Source organism: Lampetra planeri, chromosome 30, assembly GCF_965212315.1.
Source record: "Lampetra planeri chromosome 30, kcLamPlan1.2.h2, whole genome shotgun sequence".
Classification (NCBI taxonomy): Eukaryota; Metazoa; Chordata; class Hyperoartia; order Petromyzontiformes; family Petromyzontidae; genus Lampetra; species Lampetra planeri.
Window position 1 is genome coordinate 4,737,660 of NC_136136.1, and position 19,919 is coordinate 4,757,578.

At 50.2% G+C, this 19,919-nt stretch overlaps 1 protein-coding gene across 1 annotated transcript in view; it reads right to left on the reverse strand.

The window, feature by feature from the left end:
• LOC144728824 (uncharacterized) overlaps nt 1–19,919 on the reverse strand; it is a 77,727-nt gene that overhangs the window by 27,924 nt on the left and 29,884 nt on the right. The window contains exons 4-11 of the mRNA XM_078608506.1: nt 18,871–18,940; nt 17,649–17,695; nt 10,877–11,027; nt 9,199–9,330; nt 8,355–8,543; nt 8,014–8,103; nt 7,293–7,379; nt 4,624–4,657 (exon numbers count right to left, since the gene is read on the reverse strand). Of these exons, the coding sequence (XP_078464632.1) occupies nt 4,624–4,657; nt 7,293–7,379; nt 8,014–8,103; nt 8,355–8,543; nt 9,199–9,330; nt 10,877–11,027; nt 17,649–17,695; nt 18,871–18,940 (800 nt within the window). The remainder of the gene's footprint in view (nt 1–4,623; nt 4,658–7,292; nt 7,380–8,013; nt 8,104–8,354; nt 8,544–9,198; nt 9,331–10,876; nt 11,028–17,648; nt 17,696–18,870; nt 18,941–19,919) is intronic.

The window sequence follows — 19,919 nt, forward strand, 5'->3', positions numbered from 1 at the left end:
GTGCGGGGGGGGGCGGGGGCGGGCGGGGGGGGGGGCGGGGGGGGCATTCCACCGCACGAGGTCCAGTCACTCCGGGTCTCCCGGGATGGCACTAAGTCGGGCGCCGAATTAGCATACGGCGAACCTGAACCCCAGCCCAATGATTACGCAAATGAGGACCGACATATTGATTCTTAATATATAAAAAACACAAAACAATAACCTCCGACTGGGGGGGGGGGGGGTCGACGCAGAAACGAGGACACGCCGAGATTACGCGGGGAGGGAGAGGTCAAGAGGTCGTACTTAATGTTCTCAGCTTTGATGTGTCGGTGTTGTACAATTTTACGTTTCATCAGGAAAAAGATCTTGATGGGCCAAAGTGTAAGCCAAGGGATAATGTTTTTTAAGCCCCAATTCCGTTCCATTTGCCGTGATGAAAAGCAACATTCATAAATTGTGTGCATAATGAAGTAGTTATTGCTCAAGGGGGAAATTACGGTTCGTAATCTCACCCCCCCCCCCCCCCCCCGTGATTGGATGAATTGTGACGATTCTTGGTCACGATTCTATTTAAGAATCGATTGTGTTTTTTGTTGTTGTCGTCCTACTCCGAGCGTCTCGTTTGCAATGCACCCAATTTTATATCTTCCATCTCACGTTCTTCCTCCTTAACGTTGCCTCGTTTGTATCGTCCGTCTTGTACGGTCCCCATCTTGTTTGTACTGCCACTCGTCACGTGTGTCCTGCCCCATTTGCATTCTGATATGTGTGTGTTCTGCCTCATTCGTTCCATTAGCTCAGGAATAACATTAGCACGTGATGAGCATAAATCATATCCGATCCTTGCACGCATGATTTGACGCAAGTATCGTCATCCGAAGATAATCTTGTTTCTTTACGAATTGTGAAACGCCTATTTGCTTCGGTGCCTGACAAAGTCCTGATGCAGCATTGCCCTTCAGGTTGTTCGCCGTGGCGTTCGGCCCGATGTCCGACGATTCGTTCCACGTTCCGGAAGCTTCTTCACAAACTGATTTGAGTTCCTGAAGCAGCTCCTCGGCACGTGGGGCGAAACGTCGGACATCGTTGCCGAACAACCTGAAAACACGTCGGAGGGCCGCATGGCAGAGCAACTGCGCAAAGCCCAAGCAGGGGTATTACAAACTAGAAAATTACAACAAAAACCACCCAAAGAGAACGCCCGTCCATTGAAATACGTCGCGGAGTTCATGGCTCCACGTGTGGACGGATATGTTAATACTGCCCCCCCCCCCCCATCGAGCATTTTCTTAGAAAAAGAAAATGTGCGATAAAATAAAAAATCTGAAATTAAATCATTTCATAAGGGTAGCAGCTGCAGCGGCGGCGGCGCATATTTTCACCACCGCACTCGCGAGCGTGCGTGCCGGCCTACGCGTGAATCCGCGTGTCCATGCGCAGCGCTGGGGCGGCTAAAGCGCAGCGGATCGGCACAGTGGGGAGCGCACAGGTGGTGCATCTGCCTGTCATCTTAGTCAGTCAACTCAGGGCACCTGGGTCTGTCCCGTGGCCTGGCACAAGCGACGTGGTCACGTCGTCGCCACTTGGTGGCGAACGGCAGTTGCTGCTGCTGCTGTTGTTGATGTGTGCACGCGTGTTTCTACATTCATTCGTTCATCACGCATAGTCAGCGAAGGACCGTTGCGCTAGCAATCGCACCAACTGCTCTCGCTGAACATACGCAGGCGTGTCGAGTGATTTGGTGGGGGGGTCGCAGTCCACTTCAAACGTCGACCGCCAACCGAAGTGTGCAATTTGCTGGAGTTTTTCCGCATCAAGACGGGGCGACACGCGTCCACAAAGTGACAGCCGTCTCCCTCGAAATCACCTCTTGGTAGCTAGAAGACCGGTCAGTCGATTACTGCGGTGACATTTTTGCCGATGTCGAACCACGTGTTTCTCTACATTCGTGCCCGAACCACTCGACGTGCAATGCCACTTCTTCACCTCTGACACACGTTTGCGGCCCCCGCAGCTCAAGCAGACCTTGGGCCGCCTGGCCACACACGTGGATCGGAGGCGGACATTCGTCATGTTAATTGCACTTCTTTTTCCCTCCGTCTCTCGCTTTCTCTTTAAACAAATGTTAGCTTCCGTGACATCAATGTTCCCAATTATCTAATAGCAGGGGGGGGGTAATTCAATCATGCTTGAGTACATGGTGCAAAATAACCATGTCAATAAATATATTAGAATAATAACGGAGGTGTTTTTTTTTCCTTTCGGTTTTAAAAGCCAACGTGGCAGATCGAGGGCTCTACTTCTGCCTGGCATCGCCGAATGTTGCGATACCGCGCATGGCGTCGCTCCCAAATAGCCTCGGGCCAAAAACGGACACAACGAATGAATCAATAACTTTTTTTTTTTTACCAGGCGACATCCCAATGAGACCGAGTGTCTTCCTGCTGCAAGGGAGTCCTGCGATGATATTAAAGTTAAAGTGTTATAGATGCCGCCGCCAACACCACCACCCTTCTTCATTTTTTTGATCGGCTAAACCACAGCTGATCCTATTAATCTTTGGCCCCACTTTGCTGCCTTCCTTTTGATAACTTCTTCAATCGCTTCCTATAGCGGTGGCACAGCAGTTGGCGCACTACGCTTACAACGTCGACCATCTGAGTTCGACTTCTGGCCACGGCTAACATCAGTGGGAAGTAACAATCCCCCCCCCCCCCACCCTCTTCAACAATCCATACTGATAATTATCAGCATGGCTTGTGAAGCATGGTCAAACAGCTCTCCCCAGCGGGAGACCTTCATCCAGCAGTGGATTAACAAAGGGCCCTAGACTCGGGCATTACGTGCTCGGAGAGTGCCTATGCCCGTGAACCGCCAAGCCTGCACGGCATAGAAAATGAAACCGCGAGCAAATCGCGCAGCGTTGTGAAACGCAAACAGACGCACAAATGAATTCAGGTTTATCTCGACAGAGCCCGGGGACTACGATGATTCATATAGCCGCTCGCAATCACGCTCCTTCCCACCCGCGATGGAAATGTTATTTTTTACGTATGCGTGTAAAATAAATACGTATTCCTTAAAAGATATACTTTAGCCATTTGTTCTTCTACCGTTCGGTCGGCTCTCTTGTCAATCTAAAGGGTACAACATGGCAATGAGATCGATGGTACGGAACGCTCGTGAATTCTTCACACCTTGCATCCTTCGGAGTTGTGCACCGCAAAGGAGTAAAGGCGCAGCCCTGCAACTGCTCGCTCATGCCGCGGCTGATGAAAGCGCTTCCATCCACTGGATGGAGCTCTGGAGAGCCCCCTGATCGAGGATAGTTGGTCTAGAGTAGCAATTACTGGTAGGAACCTCCTGGTTACACCTAGCCCACAGGGGATTATTGTGTCCGTCCGTCCGTCGTGCAGGGCGGGGCTGGGTGGGGAGGGTGGGGCTGGGTGGGAGGGGAGGGTGGGGAAGGGGCTGGGTGGGGAGGGTGGGGCTGGGTGGGGAGGGGCTGGGTGGGGAGGGGCTGGGTGGGGAGGGTGGGGAGGGGCTGGGTGGGGAGGGTGGGGCTGGGTGGGAGGGGAGGGTGGGGAAGGGGCTGGGTGGGGAGGGTGGGGCTGGGTGGGGAGGGTGGGGAGGGGCTGGGTGGGGAGGGGCTGGGTGGGGAGGGTAGGGAGGCGCTGGGTGGGGAGGGTGGGGCTGGGTGTGGGTTGGGGCTGGGAGGGGAGGGGCTGGTCACCCCGTGGTGCCCTTATAAAACTCAACGTTTAACCTACTCACGCCGGCTTGTGCCCGCCCTCACAGTCGGGCATATTTGCGGAATACACCACGCCGCCATTGACCCTGGCCATTGACCGAGCAACCCAACGTTCCTACCAGCTCCCTCCGCAGGAATGTGTTTCTCGTTGAACGCGGTGGTAGCAGATGCCTTCCTCTAAAAGTGCCGTGTTAAACAATTTCCCCGTAAGGAGTAATGTGAAAAGGTGGGGGTTGAGAGGTCTGATGTACGCACACACATGAAGAACTGACAAGTACGCACGTATCTTGAACTTCTTTCGCACTGCACGTAGCCAACCGTGCTTATCGCAGGTGTGACAGGGTAACGCGATGTGCCGTATCATTCCGTGCGTATACCCATAATTCCCACACCACTCAGCCCGCGCAGCTCAAGAACGTAGTTCGCCGTCGACCGCTCCCAAGCCGCGCTATAACGGAGCGCGTTGCGTGAAAAAGTGTTCCCCAACAGAAGAACTGCGTTGTAGCGAAAACGCGACGTGTGAAAACACGTGAAGCGAGGACTTACCGTACTCCTGCATGCCGGGATAGACGTCTCGGAAGAGGAGGGAGTACCCACACTTTACCCCACCACACACGGACCTGCCGAATAACTAACTGCGGCGCGCACCCATTTATACTGATGGGGCGGACAGATGGTGAGGAATTTAATAAAGTAGCCCTGTTGGTTTGATTGCCACACCGGGAGAATGAATTGAAACCAGCTACCTCTGGATTGCAAGTCCAGTCAGTCGGTGCTAACCATTAACACGACCCTGGCAGCATCGCGTGGATAGCACAAGGTGAATACATCCTTTACCCGGAAGCTATAACATCTGAACAGTTGCAGGAATATCGAGAGAGGGCACTTACCCAATGGGTTCACATCCAAAATAACTTGCATTGCCTGCAAGAATAACAACAAAAAACACACCAGTTACCATCACCATAAGCATTATCATTAATACGATCATCATCATTGTTATATAAGTGATACAAAACTATCTTATGGTTTTCCAGTTACAAAATTAAGCACAGTCAGTACAGATAACAGCAGGGCACTGTGCAGCATAAAACAGTCCAAAGATCCAAACAAAGAACACACAACACCTGTTGCAACCACATGCCTACTATGCTTGCATGAAGACTCGCATGTGTGCAAGTCATTATACTATGCATGTGTGCGAGTCTTCATTTCAAGCAAGCAACATTTGGGTAGAGTTTCAAGTTAGTTTTTTTAACCAGGTGGTGAGAACGAGAGTGCAGGATGAGTCTCATTTGCAAGAGTGACTGACCTAGGAGGCAAAAAATATCAAGAACCGATCTCTCAAAGAATGTCAAACAAAATCCAGCATCGTTCACGACATGATTCTGCGACGTAAACCACACTTCACCACCGTCGTCATCATCATCAGCCAAGAACAATCCAATGCTGGATGAAGGCCACCAAAAAGGCCATCTCTATCTCCCACGAACCTGCAACGCAACAATCCGCCCAGCGCCCGGCGCACGAACGGCATTTAATCGATCCATCTCTTCGACGGACGTAATCTCGGAGGCGTCATATTTCTAGACCATCGGCCACCGTCATCCCTTCTGGAGACGTCACACTGCCCAAAGCCCGCAGTTCAGTCCTTAGCAGTCGGAATGATGCCGTCCAGCTGCAGACGCTCCCCAACCCCCCAAACTTTATTCCGTGCAAGTTGAACGATTAAAGCCGTAATGTGCTGCAACGATATTAACTACGAGGGAATATTTCTATACGAAAAAATGCGTTTCAAAACGTTGCGGCCATATAATCCACGGTGGGAGGGGAAGAAGAAAAAAGAGATGGTTGGTTGATACTGTGATTAATTGCTAGGCCCACCGGTGTGACACGCTGCAGATGATGAACGGTGTCTGTGTTTTAAAAGGAAGATTTTGCTCCCAATTTGTCACAAGCAGGTGGCAGAGGTGGCTACAGGTGTTTCTCTTCTCCGCCTTCGCCGTATTCATTGTGTCGGGCGTATTTTTGTTGTTATCAACGTCTTTTTTTTTTAACTCCGTCCTCACGTCCGCAAGGGGAAATGCATTTGGAAGCGAAGGAGCGCTTTGAGGATTTATCTTATCGCGTCCATTGCATCGCGCGCGCGGCCGCGGTGGGAAAGGGTCCAAAAATACAAATGAACAAAGAAGCCACGGTCTTTATTTTAAATGGCTGGTGAATGCAGTCCCTGAAAATATATTTAGTACATTTAATAAAAACAAACTAAATGACTCATGGGAAGTCATGGACGGATGACCTTTATTTAAAATAATGCGGAAGACCAAAAGTATTTTTTTGTTAAAGGAGATTAGTGGATTTCAATCTAATTTATTGTACAAAGTGAAAATCCAATGAGATTAGTGGGTTTTTTTGCATTGGTGAATAACGCACGCAATCAATTCCTCCAGGGACTTGCATTCATTTTCCTTTCTAATTTAGCCGTGGATAATACTCAACCGCATGCGCATCATGCTATCTTTTTCTTTTGTAAAGTAACAATTCACTGCCCCTCCCCTCGCGACGATGTGATTTGTCGAGATTGAGGGTAAATTCTTTCCTAAAGTTGCGGCGAACCGATTGGCCTCCGGTGGCTGGAGGAGGCACAAATAAGAAGCCATTCCCGTGCAAGACTGTCAGCGCAATCATCATCAGCCATGGTCTATCTACTGCTGGACGAAAGCCTCTCACGGCCGTCGCTTTCCCTCGCGGCTTCGCGATGATCCGTCTCTCTCCTGGCGTAGGAGCCGATCTCGTCGCTCCATCTCTGTGGCGGTTGTCTCTCTCGGGCGTGCATTTCCTCTTATTGGCTGCTACTTTGCTGCAAGTCTCAGCCACCGGCCATCAAGCCCATCCCAACGACGCCTCCCACTCTAGACCGTTGCTTTTACCAACGGCCAAGACGATGTCTCTAACGTGTGTTGGCTCTAGATTTGAAGCTTTCGAGACTGCAAGGATTCATACTCTTAGGTTCTTTCCGTAAAGTCACGTAGGTAAAATAATAATAAAATAAAAGAATAATAAATGATTGTGATTTAATCTAGTAATTTTCATTTATTATTATTTTATTTTATTATTATTATTATTATTTTACCTACGTGACTTTACCGAAAGAACCTAAGAGTGTGTGTTGGCTCTTCGAAAACACTCAATTTCGATTTAAAGCTTTCGTGACTGCAGAGATTCATCTTCTTGGTTCTTTCGGTAAAGTCACGCTTGCGTTGTGGCCGAAACGTCGTGAGAATTATTTTATCATTTTATTATGTTTTATTTTTATTATTTTATTATTTCCCTTCTACGTGACTTTACCGAAAGAACCAAGAAGATAAACCACTCAAACTAATGTTTAGTCTATGAGCTAAAACCCGCTGAGCTACGAGATCTTTTTCTGAGGTCGACCTGGCCGCAGGTGATAACTTGGTGTCGGTGGGGGTAGGCCCCGGGGTTTGTTGGGTAGGCAGGCCCGGTGTGTGTGGGATAGGTAGGCCCGGTGAGGCGCAACACCGAGGGACACACGCACCCGCTCTGGCACGACCGTCGGGTGACTCTTCAGGATGAGCTTCTTCAGATGGAAAGTCCACAGCCTCTGCTCATTCAGCAACTTGGTCTGAGGGGGCAGGGGCAGGGCAGGGCAAGGTCAAGGAAGATGGGGGGCAGGCTCATGGGAGGGCAGGAATGGGGCCACATTGATTGAAAAACATTATGACAGTAATTAAAACAAAAATAATCAGTGCAATGACGGCAATGATGATAACAGTAATGAGAACAATGCTAGTAAGTATGAAAAAAAAATAATGATTACAATGGGTTCTTAAGCGTAGTGTGTTGATGGTATCAGCGTGGTCATCATTGCCTCAGCCTGGTCGCAAATCATCACAATGAATTTAGTTCTTCAGTTAATTTGGCTAAATTCCAGCCCTGATATCTAAAATTATTAGTTTAGCTGCCATGCAACGAATGCAACATTCACACACACATGGCAGGATGGGTGGGAAAGTGAGGCCCCCTACTGCGTGGACCGCAGGTGACTTGAAGGTTGACCTCAGCGGTAGCTCTGTGATATTCATTTCCGAGGGCCATTCTCTAAACACGGAGGGTTGCCACTTCCGTGTGAGCGTTGCGAACGGGGCAAATTGTCTCGTGACGTCGATGGCGATGCGCACAATGAGGGGAAAAAAACAAATCCGGGGAAAAACTTCAAACGTTTAAAATAATAAACTGAAGTAATGATGATGCTAAACCTGGAAGGTGATACGAGTCTTTGGGTCCCGCTGGTTCCACACGCTGAACGTCTGCTCCTTGGTATTCTCCGACATCATCAGGTTATCGCACTGGGCAGCGCAAACACAAAACAGCGGCGCCCGCAAGCAAGCAATCAAAACACAAACACACACGAATCATCGTGATCCGTATATATATCTGAATCAGCTCGAGCCTTCCATAATCACGTGACAATCAATCGCTGGCTCTATCCAAACCCCATTCGCCCGCGCCGCCCACACCCATCCGCCAGCTCCGCACGCTCATTTGGCGAGCATCGCCCCGGCCCGCCCGTTCTCCCGCTCGCGCCTCGCACGCTCACGTTGATGCAGGACTTGTGCGTGAAGGTGCCGTCGTCACGCCGCTTGGTGACGAGCAGCGCCTTGGCGAAGAGGAACAGCGTGCGCTCCTTGCGCCCGTGCTTCACCTGGAAGGTCCCCTCTTGCACCAGCTCGCCCAGCTCGTCCAGGTTCAGCCGAACCTTGCCGCACACCAGCAGGCCCTGGATCTCCTGCGGCGTGCGCACGACAACGGGGTTTGGTGCGAGCCCTGCAGCCGCTAGTGACCAAAAATTCTGTTGGCGAGCTGCATTGGCTCCCGGTTGCCGAAGGAATGCATTACAAGGTCGCGTTCATTACACACAAAGTGCTTGCCACAAATGAACCGAAATACCTTTCTGCTCTCGTCAAGGAGTATCACAGGATCACCAGTCACCCTAGTGGCAGCTTTTGGCTGGCCATCAAACAGACGGTCACCGCATCGCGCACTTTCAGATGCGCTTCTGCGGCCGTCGGACATGCACTTCCTTCTGATATTAGAAAGCCACTTTCAAATCTAGATTGAAAACTGTCTTCCCCCGCACCTTCGATTCGCAAGGTTGGCTACATACGGTTTAAAAGAAGTTCAACATACGTTATGTTGATCATGCGAGACATCCAAATTTTTGTATCTCAGAGGTGGCAACCCTCGGCAGGGAGCCGATATCGAAACCAAATTAGCCGGCGGCGGTACAGAATGGGTTTGGCGCAGCGAGTGACTGTTGCGCCTCCGGCGGGCGAGATCGGTGAACCGGCAGGCAAGATCGGCCGCTGCTCCTCTCTAAAGCAGAAAAAGGCCAGGGGGGGGGGGTGGGGGGAGGGGTTGGGGGGTGTTCCTGGCGCGCCCACCTGCGCGCGTATGGCGTGCTCGTGCTTGCGCTTCATCTCGTTAATGGACTGCGCCACGCCGTGCATCGCCGCCAGGGCCCTGTTGACCACGTCGCAGCCCTCCGCACCGTTGTCCAGCCGGCTCGCGATGTCCTGCGACGGACGGATGGCAGGCGGCACCGCGGGGTTACGGCCGTTGACTCGCGGACAAGCTCATCGTCGTCACGTTTGTGCGCCCCGGTGTGACGGTCGGCGCACTGGACTCGCGACGGAGAGGGGTCAGCCGGTTCGTTTGGATCTCCCGGCGCGGCGGTTGAAACGACGGTGCGAGCGCTTTCCTAAATCGTCCACCCCCTACCTTGGCCACCGAGCGGCACGAGTGGATTCACCGCGTTAAGCCGATCGGCAGGACGCGTGTGGTGGGGTACAGCGTGGATACTTCCACCTGGTCAGTATGGAAGAGTAGGCCAAAATAACCTCGAATTGGGGCTGTCTAGAGCTCCCTCTAAGCGCGAGAGAGCAATTGCAGGGCTTGCACATTTGCCATTATCTTACGTGTACAGGATCCCTGACGGAAATCCATTGCTGGATGACTGAGGACAAACAAAGACGTCATCTCTAGCACTGCCTTGTAGCAGATAAATAGAGGGTAGGCAACAATTTATGACAATGACCCCGGTTTAACGGCGGCACAAACATTGACTAGCTTTATAGTTGAGATGACACTTTATAACGCGGTGCCTTGGAAACATTGCGAGTGCTGAAGACGATGGGTAGATGGAGGAACGCATAAACAAATAAAAAATTGGAAAATAACTGTTATCCTTTCATGAATCAAATGAAAATCAACGAGAGCTTGTTCAGAGATGAGCAATGAATGTTCAATATTTAAGACGTCATTTTCTGGACCTCTGTTGTGATAGATTTTGCTTGAAATGCCTTTTTTTTCATACCATTTCTTGATGAGTGAATTCATTATAACATTTCTGAAGAAGTTATTTACCTAATAATTGCTATATAAATATAATGTATCCCTTCATGTGATTATGCATGTAATTATTGTACAGTGTCGTGAGATGCAATTAGCATGAATTATGATTTTTAAAAATATATATATATTATTATGAGACACATTATCCATTCAGTGGTCAGGTGGTACAGGGGTCAGAGGCATTGAGCAATTAACTGCTGAGACCCCGGATTAAAATCTGGGATTCAGCCACCTGCAATTAAACCGGGTCCTCAAGGGTAGTGAGTCGATGGTCTGCGCCCATTCACCAATTACTGCACGCACAAAAAACCCCCACGTCGTATTGAATTAGTTTTTTAACTTGGAAACATTTCTGAGAATTAAAAAACATAGGTTTTATAGACTTGCGTAGAACATTCTTTCCAGGACACATCAAAGGTGTGGTCACCATTGTAGACAAAAAGCTCGATTGAAGCAGCATCAGAAGTAGTTCTGTGATGTCAGCTTCCATCCAGGGCCAATCTTTGACACAGGGTGATGCACTGCTCGCTGTGAGCGTTCATTCATCCCACTTTACCACCACGTCGCTGGCACTTATCGGGGATGCAATCGGCAAAAACGCAATCGGCCGAAAACAAAGCACCTTTCGCAACATGAGACAATTAAACAAACGAACGAATGTGACATCGTTCGTCCAGCGCGTGCGGGAGAGGAGCGCGCGTGGGCCACCTTCAGGAAGAGGTGGTACTTGAGGATTCGCTGCACGGGCTTCAGCAGGTACGAGCCGAGCGGCAGCGAATGCCGGAGAGCCGTCTGCCTCTCGCGGAAGAACGCCACCAGGGTCTTGTTCTTCATGCAGTCGCTCAGGATGGCCATTGAGCTACACGGACACCACACATGTGCACGATTACATAAAGATCCCCCTCCCACCATCACCACCGTCGGCTGGGGCAAGCGTTGTTATCGCGAGCACCTGGGGCAAGTGTTTTATCACGAGCACCGATAAATGCCGACGTGCCACCACAAGGAGGGTGGCGTGGCCAGCGCCGCGCACGGCCGCTTTTTGATCTTCCTGGTACTGACATTTACACGCCGCGTCGGGTGCCACAGTGGAGGTTGTGGTCGATGGGGAGCGAGGCCCAGCACCCGCTTTAGATGTTGCTCGCTTCACTGTTGACGTCAGCCGTGGCTGGGAATCCAAACTCGGATTTGTAGGGCGGTGCACAAACCACCGTGCCACCGCACACACACACGTGCATACACCGATGTGCACACGCAAGGAGGTTTTATTATTATTATTCAAGCTGTAGTAAAATGTCGGTGTGAGTGAGTGCCTATTTATTGGCTTGACACAACAATACCAGCAGGCAATGCGGTAAGTGCAATGGGCGGCCGCCTTCATCTGTCCCTCGCATTTGCGTGTGTTGTCGACATATATTCAGAGCGGAGAAAGTACGAATTTCTGGTCAAGTTAACCGGCAAGAATCCCATGGTTTTATTCATCAATAGCACACAACGAATATTCAGCAGCATTCACAGGGAAGACACAAATTTCACCCTCCCCCGCCCACCGTCTCTCATGCCCTCCCCCCCCACCATTCCTCTTTTCACCGAGGTGGACTGATCAGGCTGGCAGTTGACAAGAGCCCTGGGAAATTCAAAAGCTCCTCTCACACTGATGATGAATTCTCCCTTGGGGAGGATGAGCGGTCTGTGAATGTTGCTTGTCAACATTATTGTGAAAGTCACGGTGATCTGCCGAGCTACATTTTTTTCAATAAATGTATATATAATGACTCGACCGTTGGAAAGCAAATTGCCTGGCACTGATGTACTTCATCAGACGCTCGAAACGATAAGCGTTAGCAATGTGGAAGTTTGGAAGGGATGTGGCAATAAAATGTTGCAGATGCAATTGAAAAGGGATGTTTAAGGCTCGAGTGCATGATGGAGGAGGGCAAGTTGAAATCACAAACTCGTCAATTAAAAATGAAATCTTTGCTTCCTATATAGATAAAGACAAAGATCTCCCGTATAGCCTGAACAGACTGTTGGGGCAAGTGCTGTTAGCGACCACCTATGAAGGCCGGAACGGTATACGAGGGGGTGGGTAGCCAGCACCACGCCCGACCACCTTTGTCTCCCCAGTGGCGATGTTTACACACCGCACCAGGTACTCATTTGAGGCTGAGTCGACCTAGGGGAGGCCCAGGACCGGTTCAGATAATCGTCACTGGTGTTGGCCTTGAGCGGAAATCGAACTTGGGTCGCCAGGTTCGTAGCGCAGCGTAGCGCTAACCGCTACACTACCGCTCCCCACATTTTGCTCCCTATATACACATACACACACGAAAGCCCGTCAGAATTTACGTTTCTTTTTTATTGTAAAGACTGTATGTAATGGGCTTGCGTCACCCCTTCGGTCCCCGGAGGCCACCACATTCAAGTGAAACGGCATAACCGCTGCCCAGAAATGCGGCAATCCGTCGAATTGCTGCGAGGGGTGGAGTGCCATCAACCTTGGCCAAGATGCCCTCTTGACGTTGGTTATAGCTACGTGAAGCCATGAGGCACGATTTCCCTATCGTCACAAAAAGCCATCAGACATCTCTGGAATGTATGGGGCGGCAGGGTGGCGACAACCTCGCCCCTGATTAAAGTTCGCAGGTTCCAACTCCCCCCGCCCCACCTCAGATGCGTCCTCATTGTATCCCCATTCTCTGCTGGATAAGTTAATCTTGTTCCACGAGGTTACGAACTGGGCTATCTGATCACTCAAGTAATCGTCCATTCTAACCGATAAGCGCTTTGAATGCTCGACCAATCGCACAACGTGGAAACGGTCGAAGGTAAATGTCTTGCTCATTTCACCTTTACGTGCCGCTGGACGGGAGGTAACGGGTGACGCATGCCAACATCGACGACATCATCGGCGCCGTCGGCCATGACACGCCGGGCGTGACTTGTAGGGGGGTTTCCTGCCTTCGGGAAGCAGAATCCGCCATTTTTAAAAGGGATCCGAGTAATCGCATCCCTGTAAACCCGTACGGTTTAGCCGTATTCTTGTACAGGGAAATTAAGTTTCTACACTATGGGAACCTCATTTGCCAGTAAAAATATGATAATTGGTTCTTTACCCTTCTATCTGGCAACGAAACTGACACCTTTTTACAAGGAGTCATGTTTGCATAGACCGCAATACCTGCAGTCATAATGCAAACAAAGTTATGTTCTTTTGTTTGCATTATGACTGCAGGTATTGCGGTCTATGCAAACATGACTCCTTGTAAAAAGGTGTCAGTTTCGTTGCCAGATAGAAGGGTAAAGAACCAATTATCGGAAATTAAGTTTTCAGGTCCATACAGCGTACAGCCGTTTCAATACGGGCAAAAAAAGCAAAAACACGCGTATTTGTTTGTGTTTCTCCATTGTGATGGGACTTTGTAAGGTGAACGTTGAGATTTATAAGGGCACTGGGTTACCAATAAGGTTTGATTGGTCTGTAATAAGGTAGGGCACTGATAAGGCATTGACAGGTATGAAATCGACCACAAAAAAGCAGCCGATTAGAAATGCCCATCCATCGATCGGCGTAATCGATCAATCGTCCCCAACTCTGTCGAAGTAATTCACACCCAGTTGCCCCACCAGGCCTCTTTGAAGACGCGGGAACGGACCTCACAGCTAACCACGGCCGCGGAAAAGTGAGCTGTGGTATAACTTTCCGGCCGTGTTCACACTCTGCACGGCCTCGAGTGGGGGGGCCCGCCCGGCATCGCGAACCGGCTGCGTCTGGATTAGCGGAGCCGTCCGTGTCAATGTGGAGGCATGCGTTGGGTACATAAATTGCATGAGCACGCTCCAATAAATCACACCATTCCAGGACATCCGTTCCCATGGCTTAATCATTTTACCAGCGAGCCGCGATGTTTTGGGTACTAAGGGAGAGTGCCCAGTTGTGGGTCCTTAGCAGAGAGGTAAAACTAAAATAAAAGCAACATACATTTCAGAATTCCACCACTGGGATTAAGGACTCCCCAACCCCATTTTGGGAGTGGTGGCACAGCGGATAGCAGGCTCATGCTGTGCTGTGAACCCGGTGATCCGAGTTTTGTTCCCGGCCGCGGCTAACATCAGTTACGAGTGACATCCAATCCGGTAAAATGTACCGCCCGTTCACCAACCCGTACTGATTAGCACGTGAAGTATGGCCAAACAAACCACCGTGACCAAAATGTAGTAGCGGATCCACAAAGGGCCATAAATGATCGTTATTATTTTTAAATGAAAAATGTAAACAGTCCGGACATCCAACTCCGTGGCTTTCCCTCGATCTGCTCAAGGGCACGGTTGAACTTTACAGAGAGACAGATTGCGGATAGACTACCTAATTTCTTGGCAGAAAAATAGATGCGTTTAAAAAAAACACACCTTGGATCCTTGCAAACAGAGACCTTAACCCCCAGGGGTGAGTGTGCATATCAGGTGGTGTAAGGGTTATAAAAGCTCCCCCTCAGCTCCGGCTGATGATACACATCTCACGCGCATCTCTTTCTCCCGGGCGTGCCCACTCACTCACGCATGCACCCACCCAGCCAACCGCTCCGATGATTACGAGCGACAGACTGCAGCACAGCAAAATTAAATGGAATGCCAGGGGCTATGCAAACACTAGAGATGGTGAAAATCTGGCCGTGACCAAAATAGGATGGAGCTTGGAGAAATCATTACGTTACTCTGGCCGGAGAAAAATGTAATATTTTTTATTTCGATTTTTTAAGCGGGAACATAATGTCCGCAATGCACTTCCTGCTTCTCTTCTCTGTTTTCATGATCGGTGTGACCGCTTGAGGACGGACAGATATATGGATGGACGGACAGACAATAAATGTGGAAATGTAGGTGGGGCTACTTGAGAAAACTAATCAGGGCTTGGGCAGAACAGTAGAACGGACTCACGACGAAGCGGCAGCTAAAGGCACGCATCCGATGGGACATCATTCTGGAGACGGAGTGACGAAATTAGCTCATGTAGGTGCTAGACGGATTGCAACCTCATAGAACCACTAACAGAGGGTGGCGGTGGCTTTCATCCGGCAGTGGCTAACTCACGCCTCATGACGACGATGATGATGATGGTCATGATGAGAATGCCCTCAAGGGGGCCCTCCAAGTTTAAATACATACACAATTTGAATAAGCGTAAATACACTCCCACGCGCTTCTCCACCCACTGAGCAGCGGCCTCCATCGCAGAGCAAACAGCGCGCTTGGTGGTCGCCCGGCTTGTTTTGGCCGTGTGCGGCCTCCTTGTACGGTTGGGCTGACGCGACGGCCGATCCCACCCCCCCCCCACTAAAGGATTAACGGTTGCATTTGTGCACCGGTGCCACTCGATGCTAAAAAAAAACAACGCTGAACTGAAATAGAGAAGTAAAAACAAGGCGAGGGGAGACGGCCCAGGGGGATATTTCCGTGTCAACCTGTCTCGCTGACGGGGGGGGGAGGGAGGGGACAATAATCCACGTGTGAATGACCGCCGGTTAAGGCCGTTTTCGTATTCACCCGCTTGCCAAAGTTCAGAGGCAACGGCAAGACGCACACACCCGAGAGAATGATTTATTGACGTCAGTAAAAGTGTTTTTTTTTTCCATTGCGCTCATCGCGGAGGCTTGCTCGGGTGTTTCGTGGCTTTAGCAAGGTGCCGCGTCGCCGCAGAACACTGCGCGTGCTCAAGCAATGCCACCTGATGATTTGATTTTAAAAAAATCGTTCTCGTTACTCACAAACATCGCTTTGTCAAGTCCCTGCTGAATGAAGGCCTCCCCAATCACGCGGCTTTTAACAATCGGTGTGGATCATGGGAGTTGTTTGGCTATACTTCATCAAACTGACCAATGCGGGTTGTGGCGAAGGTGGGGTTGGGGATAAGGTACGGCTCGCCACTGCCATTAGCTGTGGGCTGCCAATCGAATGCGAGGGTGGAATTTCAAATCTAACAAATCTGAGCCAACACTGGTGACATTTAAAGCAAAAAGACTCAACTGTATTTTTTGTTATTTTACCAGGTAAGGCTCACTGAGCTATACATTTTTTTTTTCACAAAGGACCTTGCCACAAATGATAGCTCAACAAAGTGGGTTATCATGTGGATATGTATAGCAGCCAAATACTAGAAGCGCATGTTTATCAATGTGGAGGGAAAAAACCGGAGGACCCAGAGAAAAAGCCACGCTACCACGGGGAGAGCATGGAAAAAACATACAGGTATCAGGGTTGGGATCGAACCCACAACCTCTTGCATACCAGGCGAGGGAGTTAACATCTCGCCACCGTGGCGCCCGAACAACGCACACAGCCAACGGCACTCCATTCCGCGGTGCAGCCGAATCCTGGGCCAGATGTTTCTTCTCTCCGCACAAGCGATTTTAAACAGCGCCGTCGCGGAAATGATTATACCCGCCAGCCACCGCTATCTTCCCGGAGTGTTTCACCGAACCAAAATAAAAAGTAATCTAGATTCTTGTCTCATTAAAGGGGAAATCTACGTTCACATATGCCCTCTGCTGCTCACTCAGAGACCCCCAGCATCATTTTAATTAAAGCTAAGCAAAGCAATCTTTAATTGGGGGTTTCGGTTGGTGAAAGCAAAACACGACGAAAGCTTCACAAGTCTTAGATGTAGAACGAGATAGTGTATGCGTAACCACTCTCCCTTTCCTGGCTGGGTCCCCCGAGGATGCCCTGAGAATTAGTGCTGCCCAGGCCACCCCGGCTTCCATGACTGCCCTGTCTGTACCGGCCATCCCGACTGCCCCGGCTACCCTGGCTGGCCTTGCTGTCCCGACTGCCCTGGATGTCCTGATTGCCCCAGTTGCCCCGGCTGTTCCTCGAGTTCGTTGTTGGTGCTGGGCACCGGTTCGTTCGGTTGCTTCATGCCGGGCTGTACAGCGGTGTTGCTCTGTCTCTCTCTCTCTCCTCTCGCGTGTGCCCCTAACCCTGACCGCCCCCCACCCCCGCCCGCTGCCACCCCCTCTGATACCATACTTCCCCCCTAATGCAGTTTTCGTGTTCGTAAGGCATCTTGAGACGCGGTTGCCTGTGGACGCTGTACATGAATCGATAACGCTGTTGTTGCCTGCCGTACTCCTTTGCTCGTGAGTTCTACCCCGGGCGGGCGGGGGGGGTGAGGGGCCGTGACTATGAAACGTGGCTTTGGTGAGGGAGATCGGCTAAGGCTGGTGCCAGCCATCAGCTATCAAAATCGGAATATTTACAGGTGTCCAGTCGGGGCGGCGGGTCAGAACGTGACAACAATTGGTGCCGTCGGCACCGACACGATTTGGCAAATGTGGTAAATCGTAAAAATAAAACGAAACGTCATTTTCAATCGTTGTTATAATGCGCTTGTTATTATTTTTACGAAAACAAAACAGACGTTAAAGCCAGGAACTCTTCCTGGGAATCGTCTAATTGTTCCCCTTAACGTAACAATACGTACCTGGGATAATTAGTGCAGTATTGAGTGTAGATCTTGAAGTCTTCGCTCTATAAACGAAACGATCATAATTGCAGTAATTAAGATAAGTGGCACTTAGTGGCGCGGGCTTCATTACATTACTCGGATCGCCGGACACGTCAAGCACGTGCAACCGAGATATAATCACGGTCCATTGTTGAAAGCAGAGATGAAAAAACCCAACATTTTGTCCCTTTAATTTTCCAAATCACCAGCGTCGCATTAATTCACTTATGCATAATGGCCTACTTGTACAGGGCTATTGTTCGGTAATTAGACACCGATGCTAAACGTGTGCACTAATGTCCCACACGTTGGAGCACGACAATTTTGACGCCTGCACGACTCCAAAGCTGTGCCAATTGCTGGTTTTGCAAAGATAGAGGTGCAGTCCTGCAATTTCTTGCCCACGCCGTTGCTGCACCTCCGGTTAGCACCGTTGGCCACGTACAGTGCGAACGAAGTTCAACATACATACCAAGGGCCTCCACTCGGAGGGAGATCTAGAGAGCCCCCCCCCGCCCTCTAGAGGGTTTTTGGCCTACTCTTCCACGCCAGCCAGACCGTCTTGGAGGCGGTGAAATGACCCACACTTTACCCCACCCGCACATGCGTCCTGCCAATCAACTGACTGCATTTAAATTGCCGGGTGGACAAGGGGCGGCAGGGATTTAAGAATCTTGTCCCGTCGTTTCAACTTGTAGCTCCTGGAGGTCAAACCGGATCGAACCGACCAACTCTCTGGTATTGCTACACTGCGGTTAACGTCATCATTATTATGGTATCGATTTAAAGCTTTCGTGACTGCAGGGATTCATCTTCTTGGTTCTTTCGATAAAGTCACGTAGAAGGGAAATAATAAAATAATAAAAATAAAACATAATAAAATAATTCTCACGACGTTTCGGCCACAACGCAAGCAGCCGTCCTCAGGCGAAGCTGCTTGCGTTGTGGCCGAAACATCGTGAGAATTATTTTATTATGTTTTATTTTTATTATTTTATCATTTCCCTTCTACGTGACTTTACCGAAAGAACCAAGAAGATTATTATGGTAGTTATTGTTATTGTAATTGTTGCAGGTTACTATTCTTAAAATTGTTGTTGTTGCTGTTGTTGTTGTTGCTGTTGTTGTTGTTGCTGTTGTTGTTGTTGCTGTTGTTGTTGCTGTTGTTGTTGTTGTTGCTGTTGTTGTTGTTGCGTACCTTGAGCACAAAGCAATTGGCGATGGCCACAACATCTCCAGCGCAGTCCTCCAGGCTCTGCAGCAGATCACTGACGCACGGAGATCACAGAACGCATCGCTCGCAATATGTTTTACGTCAAACACAATTCGCGCACGTACCTATACAACCATGCGTCACTCTGCTGCTGGTCGTGCAAGGTTGTTCGCGACGATACTTCACCACCCTTGGTTTGGTGAAAGCAGCGGGAACGTAAATGTGGGATCATAGAAGGGCAGTACAACAACGGATTTCGCCGCACTGCCCTCTGCTGCTCGTTAGAAAGCCCCGTAACCTATAGAACACCTGTTATGTGCGGTGGTCGCCCATTCAAGCTCCGCTATCCAGGCTCAACGCATGCTTAGCCTGCAAGATCTGATGAGATCGAGTTAATTCTGTGAGTGACTGTCGTTTACAGAGTTACCACATCTCTCAATACGATCGCATCTCAACGCGTTGCAGTTGACCCTCACCAAGTTGAGGATGCAAGATGGAGAGAACGAGCGACGTCCCAACGACAGTGGGATGACGTGACGGGGTTTTTTTGTTTTTCCCGGCAGAGGGCTGCGTGCCCGCGTGGTCTCTTTCCGCAAAACCGAGAGTGCCTGCCCCGGGCGAAGATCAAACCTGGCGGAAGATAATCCGTCGCCGCGCCCGAGTGCCCAAGGACCACTGCCGCTACCCCCAATTTGCATCAGGCGTTGGAAGATTCTCACGATGGGGATTTATTCAAGGGGAAAAAACGGGGGGGTGGGTGGGGGTGGGGCACGGGGTAGGGAATGATCTCAAGCCACGACGCCACGGAAAGACCGTTCCTGAATGGGCTTTAGAAGGTGTGCGTGCGTGTGTATGCGCGTGTGTGTGTGCTTGTGTGTGTGTGCTTGTGTGTGTGCGTGTGTGTGTGTGCGTGTGTGCGTGTGTGCGTGCGCGTGTGTGTGTGCATGTGTGCGCGTGTGTGTGTGCTTGTGTGTGCGCGTGTGTGTGCGTGTGCGCGTGTGTGTGTGTGTGTGCGCGTGCGGGAAAAATGTTGC